The sequence below is a fragment of the Python bivittatus genome, unplaced genomic scaffold, assembly GCF_059951505.1.
Source record: "Python bivittatus isolate LINGU-HERP-01145 unplaced genomic scaffold, Pbiv_v1 ctg000350_np1212, whole genome shotgun sequence".
Classification (NCBI taxonomy): Eukaryota; Metazoa; Chordata; class Lepidosauria; order Squamata; family Pythonidae; genus Python; species Python bivittatus.
The window spans coordinates 13,582,078-13,588,150 of record NW_028277074.1 but is presented as its reverse complement, the minus strand read 5'-3'; the positions used below and the strand labels follow the sequence as shown (position 1 = coordinate 13,588,150).

The following is a 6,073-nucleotide window of genomic DNA, read 5'->3' as shown; positions in this document are numbered from 1 at the left end:
GCTCATTGCTTCAGTGATGCTATCTAACCATCTCATCCTCTGCCGTCCTCTTCTCCTTTTGCCTTCAATCTTTCCCAGCATCAGGGTCTTCTCCAAAGAGATCTCTCTTCGCAATTTATACCCATGTACTATATTAATTATGGCTGTGCAAAGGGATTCTTCATGTCAATTAAGTTAAGAGCTTCTTCAAAGTTGCATCATGAAGTAATCCCGCCTCCTCTATCTAAAGAGTGAAGTGAAGTTGCCATGGTGCTTCCCTCCATGTTGCTTCTGGAGCTACTGGAAGCATTCAAAGATGCTGTCCCTGCAATACTACATGTGGGAGAAGTTCTAATTAGCTACTTAGAAAGCCACCAGAAACAATGCAAATTGTGAGTACTTCTCACCATTCTTGTATGTGTGTGTGTGTGTGTACACACACACACACACAGAGAGTATACATATATATATATTCACAGATTTATAATCCATTATTGTATCTGGAATACAATTATGAGGTCTGCAAGTAAATGAACTATTGAGACCATTCTTTAAAGATGGATTCCACCTATAAAATTGGTGTATGTCATCTGACCAGCAGTACTGACATTTTAGATTAAAGGCTTCACATTTTAAATAAGTTCAGCACTGAAAAGGCTTCTCTAACAGGTTTTCAGTTTAAGACTTGCTTTGAAGTCTTTATGGATAGATAACTATGGAATTCTGCTACCCTCTTGTGGCCAAGCAGGAAGTGTACCAGTTTAATTTATGAAACAATCATGTGCTTATTTCAAAAGAGTAAAATCCTTTAAAAAGATCTCTCAGCTTGGTATTAATAAATATTAATACACCCTTACTTTTGCAACCTGGTTCAGAACTGAGCCAAATCTCAGGTTCAGGCCATTTCCACAGAATAATTTCTGTGTCTTTAATAGCTTTTATATGACTACTAACTAAATAACAATACAAATAAATAACAAGAAAACAAACAAGAAATATTTTATGGTGGACAGAAAGTAAAACCTAGGAAATACTTTTGTTCAAAACATCTCATATATGCAAATACTTACATGTTTTCCAAATTAATTTATAACTAAGCTTGTTAAGGATGTTAAGCTTACATCTAAAGGCCAATGCATGTTAAGTTTTTTTCAGATATGGCACATGTTGGTGTCATGTCTGCTTATCAAAAAAAAAAAAAACAGACTGTATAGTTACAACACAAATTTAATTTAATCTTTGTACATCATATAATGTTCATATATAACAAGGAGAAAAAGCAAAAGGATGAGAAGGAAGAAGAGGAAGGAGAAAAAGATTGGAGTGAGTAAAAAACAAAGATGATATGCTAGCAAAATAATGCTTAGGATCATTCAGTGCAGATTAGAGCCCTACAGAGGGAAAGAGATGTCAGATTTCAGGCTAGCTTTAGAAAAAGCCAAGGAACACGAGGCATTATTTCTGATGCACACTGGATAATTGAGAAAGCCAAAGAATATCAAAAAGAAGTCAGTATGTACTTCATTGATTATAGAAAGGTCTTTGATTGTGTCAGTTATGTCAAGCTGTGGAACGTCCTTAGGAAAATGGAAATTGCAGAACATCTCATTGTCCTCATGAGAAACCTATATACCAGTCAGGAAGTCATAGGACAGACAGGACATGGTGAAACAGACTGCCTCCAGGTTGGCAAAGGAATGAGACAAGGCTGTACACTCTTAATTTATTTATTTATCAATTAAAATTATATGTGGAATATATATATATATTCAGCATATAATATATTCCATATATATATATGGAATCTGGATTGGAAGAATATGAATTCGGTTTTAAAATTGGTGGAAGAAACATCAATAATTTGTGCTAAGCTGATGACGCTATTCTGATAGCTGAAAATGCAAAAGATCTGTGAGCTCTAGTAATGAAGGTAAAGTAGCACAATGAAAAAAATGGGGCTGGAATTAAATAAAAAGAAGACCAAACTAATGACAATAGGTACAACAATCAGCCTTAGAACTGACAATGATCAAAGTGATAGATAGCTTCTGCCTTTGAGGATCAACCATCAGTAAAGCAGTCAAGAAATGTGCTGGGAAGTGATGTAACAATATATATTTCATCATTTTGGCATAATGTAGTTAGGAACAAACACCATTGGCCTGGATAAAGCTTGGAAATCATAGCCACAATGATAACCATGGCCTTGTCCCAGATTATCACTGACCTGACCCATTTGGTGGCCACACAATAGAGCTGGGCTTTACCTTAGTTCTGCAGGATATTTCCATCAGTTATTCCTTATGATGATAAGGTTAATTGGAGTCACCAATCTCCACAGAGAGGAGAAGCCAGTTAAGATGGTCTGTCCCAAATGACTGATGGTTTGTTTTGGAAGGCTTTCAGATGGTGCTTGCATATCTTCCCAATAATCTGGAGGCAGTTCTGTTCTGTTGGGTGTCTTGTTAAACATGGAATGGAGGGACGACCAGGATATTGGTAGGCATGCCACTCAGCACCCTCTCTCTGCATGCCAATGCCAAGCAGATTCTTGTGTTTCCTTAGGAGATAAAGGAGGTGAAAAGATTCCTGGAGGGGTTTTGGCAGGTGTGATTGTATATGGGTACCAGCTCAAATTCACAGCTACTCTGTGGCAGTATGGTGATGGTGAAATGTAAGAACCTCTCCATCCTTTACTGGATATGTAGAACATCAGCCAGCTGCATTATTTAGAGTATCTTGAACCCTAGAAAAAGACAGGCCAGAAAAACAATGTAAGTTGTGATTGTCTGTTGAGCTTTTAATGGATAAAATCACTAGCATTATCTCCAAGTTTAAAACAGGATGGATGGAATCTATTGGTATGATAGAGGTAACATCTTGCGATATCATCTGCAAGGTTTCAGCTGTGACTCTTAAGGAACTGGAGAGAGTTTTCTGTGGTCTTAACTCTACCACTTATAAACTGGATCATTAACACCTAGCTGGTCAATGAGGCCAGAAAAAGATTGGGAGTTAGATCCAAGCAGTAGTCAGCACTTCTTGAAAGGAGAAATTCCAGCAGTCCTAAAAGAGGCACTGGTATACTCACTTCCAGAAGTCAGCCCTGGCAACAATGGTAATAGATAATCTATCTTAAATCCAACCTGTTGAGCAATTATCTTGCATAGGGCATTGAAGGATATGGTTTATCTGGACCTGTGGCAATCTGAATGGCCTGTAACGGTTGGAAATTGGAGACACTAAAATAAGGTTGTTTTGCTGCTAGCGTCTAGGTGGTGGAGGAGCAGAGGTTGAGCCCTCAGCTGCTCTGCTGTGGGGTGCTTCAGGGCTGGCCAGTTCCTCTATCCTCTTTAACATCGACATGAAACCACTGAGAGAGGCATATATCCCCATAAATGGCATGTAAGTCCCCATAAATGAATAAATCTGCAAGTGTGGGATGAGTTATCATTAATATCCTAACAGCATCAAGTTGTGTATCTTAATCCCAGATCCACTGGGAAATGTAATAGTAATAGAATACATCTCTTCTGTAGGTGGTCACCTTGACATCTGCTCTAAAATGCCTTATATATCAGACTGCAAGATCTATTTATCCAGTAACACTTTCTACAGGAAACAATTCATGATGATAGAAATGGAAGGTGAGTTTGGTGCTGTGGCTGATTTAGTTTGGTTTTCTTTTAAAGAGAACTAAATTGATATTAATAGGTTTAAACTGCAGTTTATGCTATGTTTATTGGCTAATGTTATGTGAATTGTATGCATTAGCATTTATTTATACATCAAAAAGCATGAAAATTGTACATTACTATATGTAGGTAAATAACCACACCACCTAAACTTTAAACATATATCATACATTTTACATATGTTTATAGCTTTTCCCATAACATCCACATTATAAGTTGCCTCTAAATTTATCTGACACATTTTAATTTAACATTGCATCTGAATGTAACATATGCCTAATGTGACAACCGTATTTTTAATCTAAATATAGGTTATTTTTCTCATCTAAGTTACCATCTGAGTTAATTTTGTCACCTAAAAATATTCTATGTCCACTTTAAGTCCTTGATGCAGTAGATTAAAGCTTCAGTTATTCCACAAAAAACAATAAGTTTCAAAAGTGCTTCCTAAATTCATCATGATTTAAATTGGAGGTGTGCAATATGATCTCATGCCCTCTGAAGTATTGGACATCAACTCTCATGAGCCCCAGCCAGCATAAGCAATGGCAAAGGAATGTGGGAGCTATTGTTTGAAACATCTGCAGAGCATCTGATTACCTATTCCTGGTTCAGTTCAACCACATTGAAGCTACATAACTAGCCTACATAACCTAAAATAATGAGGAATAAATCAAATGACCCCATCTCAACATTTTCTAAAAAGTAAACTTTTTTTAAACATGGGTTAAGCTGTGTGTGTGTTTAATACTGTGACTCTTTGCTTTGAAGTAACAGTGTATTAATATTTTAGATTTATTTCCATTTGATTCCATTTTGCCCACTAGGGGTCAGTGAAAATTAATAGTTAACATGTGAATGTAGATAAAGCATTTTCCAACAAGAACTGACAACACCTGGGGATGGGAGGGAGAGTGTCTCTCACTTGATGATGGCTCCCTCCTCCTGCCCCTTTGTGGAAATTGTTTATGGGTCCTATCAAAAAGAAATGGATCTATGAAAAGATGTAACAAAGATCAAAAATTAAACTTCTAAAATATAGTAATACAAGAAATGTTACCTAAGTGCTTCAAGAAAAGGGTCATTTTGCACCACCACCAAAACATATATATTGTACATATATTTCATTGAATTAGGATAATATAATGTAGGAGGAACTGCCCTCATTCTTAATTATCATTACATGACCTGAGTCATGTCATGCGGCAAATTGGGTTATGATATGAGTGCATTCACTGCATGGGCCTTAATTGGATTCTTTTTATTCATTTGAAGAAGAAAAGCTATAACAAAAAGAACATATGACACCTTAGGAGAGCATAAGTGAATGAATTATTTTAACATTATGAGCAAGCATGAAATGAGTAGTAAAGATGTCAAGCAATACTTCATTCCATTACCCCAGTACAACATTCACACTGAAGATTTAACTAGGAGAATGTTCTACTCAGTCATAAATATAATGACTAACACTACCTCAGCTTACTATAGCACAAGCAGATTTTAACACTGCTGTTGCACAATTGCTATTAATGCAATCACCTGTGCTTCTTTCTGACAATCTCTAATAGCACAATCCTCTGCCTATTTAGTTATAAGTAAGACTACTATGTTCTGTGGTATTTTCTGTATGGTGTGTTTAGAAGTATAATTTAAAGGCTATTTTACTTTTTTAAAAAAGGCAAAAAATGAGTGCTGTATGTATTTTCTCTAAGAACTCAAAACAGTGTACATAATAAACCTCCTACAATTATATACTCACATGTAACTATTGTGAAAGTTAAGTTTTGCTGAGAAATAATGACTGGCCCTAAGTGAATTCTCATGGATGAAGGTGGACTTGAACTTGAGACTGCCTCATCCTGCTCAATATTTTAACCACTACACAATATTGGTTACTTGCATATGCAGGTTTATATGCAGCAGAAAGATTACACAATAAGATTCAGAACCAAGACTAGTTGTTGATCATTTGAGTTGAGACTTTCATAGAACATCATTCTCATAAGGAAAGAAAGGCAGTGGATGGGTTGATATCAGTATTAGATACCATTGCTGGAATTAAAGATGGTGTTTTAAACACCATCAGAGAGAAAGCTGGGAAGCCAGGAAATGGAGTTGATGGCTGGCAACTAAAATGGCTAGCATGGACAGAACAGCTCTAATGTCTGTTGGAGAGGGGTCTTAATTTAGAGAAAGGGTGGGTGATCTTAAAATGTGTCTTAGATAGCACTTGAATAGCAAAATGTGTGTTAGTTCCTGAATGTCCAAAGCCCATAAAGTATTTGAGAGCACGCTGGTAGAAAATGGCTGACTAGCTCTGGATATTGTCTACTCATTACAGATGACCCTTGGTGGAATTAAAAATGATATAACCCTACCCCCTCCTTAAAGTTTGT

The 6,073-nt window shown here is 36.4% G+C and overlaps 1 protein-coding gene across 1 annotated transcript in view; it reads right to left on the bottom strand.

The window, feature by feature from the left end:
- Window positions 1-2,689: 2,689 nt before the first annotated feature.
- The window catches only part of CXADR (CXADR cell adhesion molecule), a 72,297-nt gene continuing 68,913 nt past the window's right edge, over window positions 2,690-6,073 (bottom strand). The window contains exon 9 of the mRNA XM_088144593.1: window positions 2,690-2,725. Coding sequence (XP_088000719.1) covers window positions 2,705-2,725 — 21 coding nt within the window. The 3' untranslated portion in view covers window positions 2,690-2,704. The remainder of the gene's footprint in view (window positions 2,726-6,073) is intronic.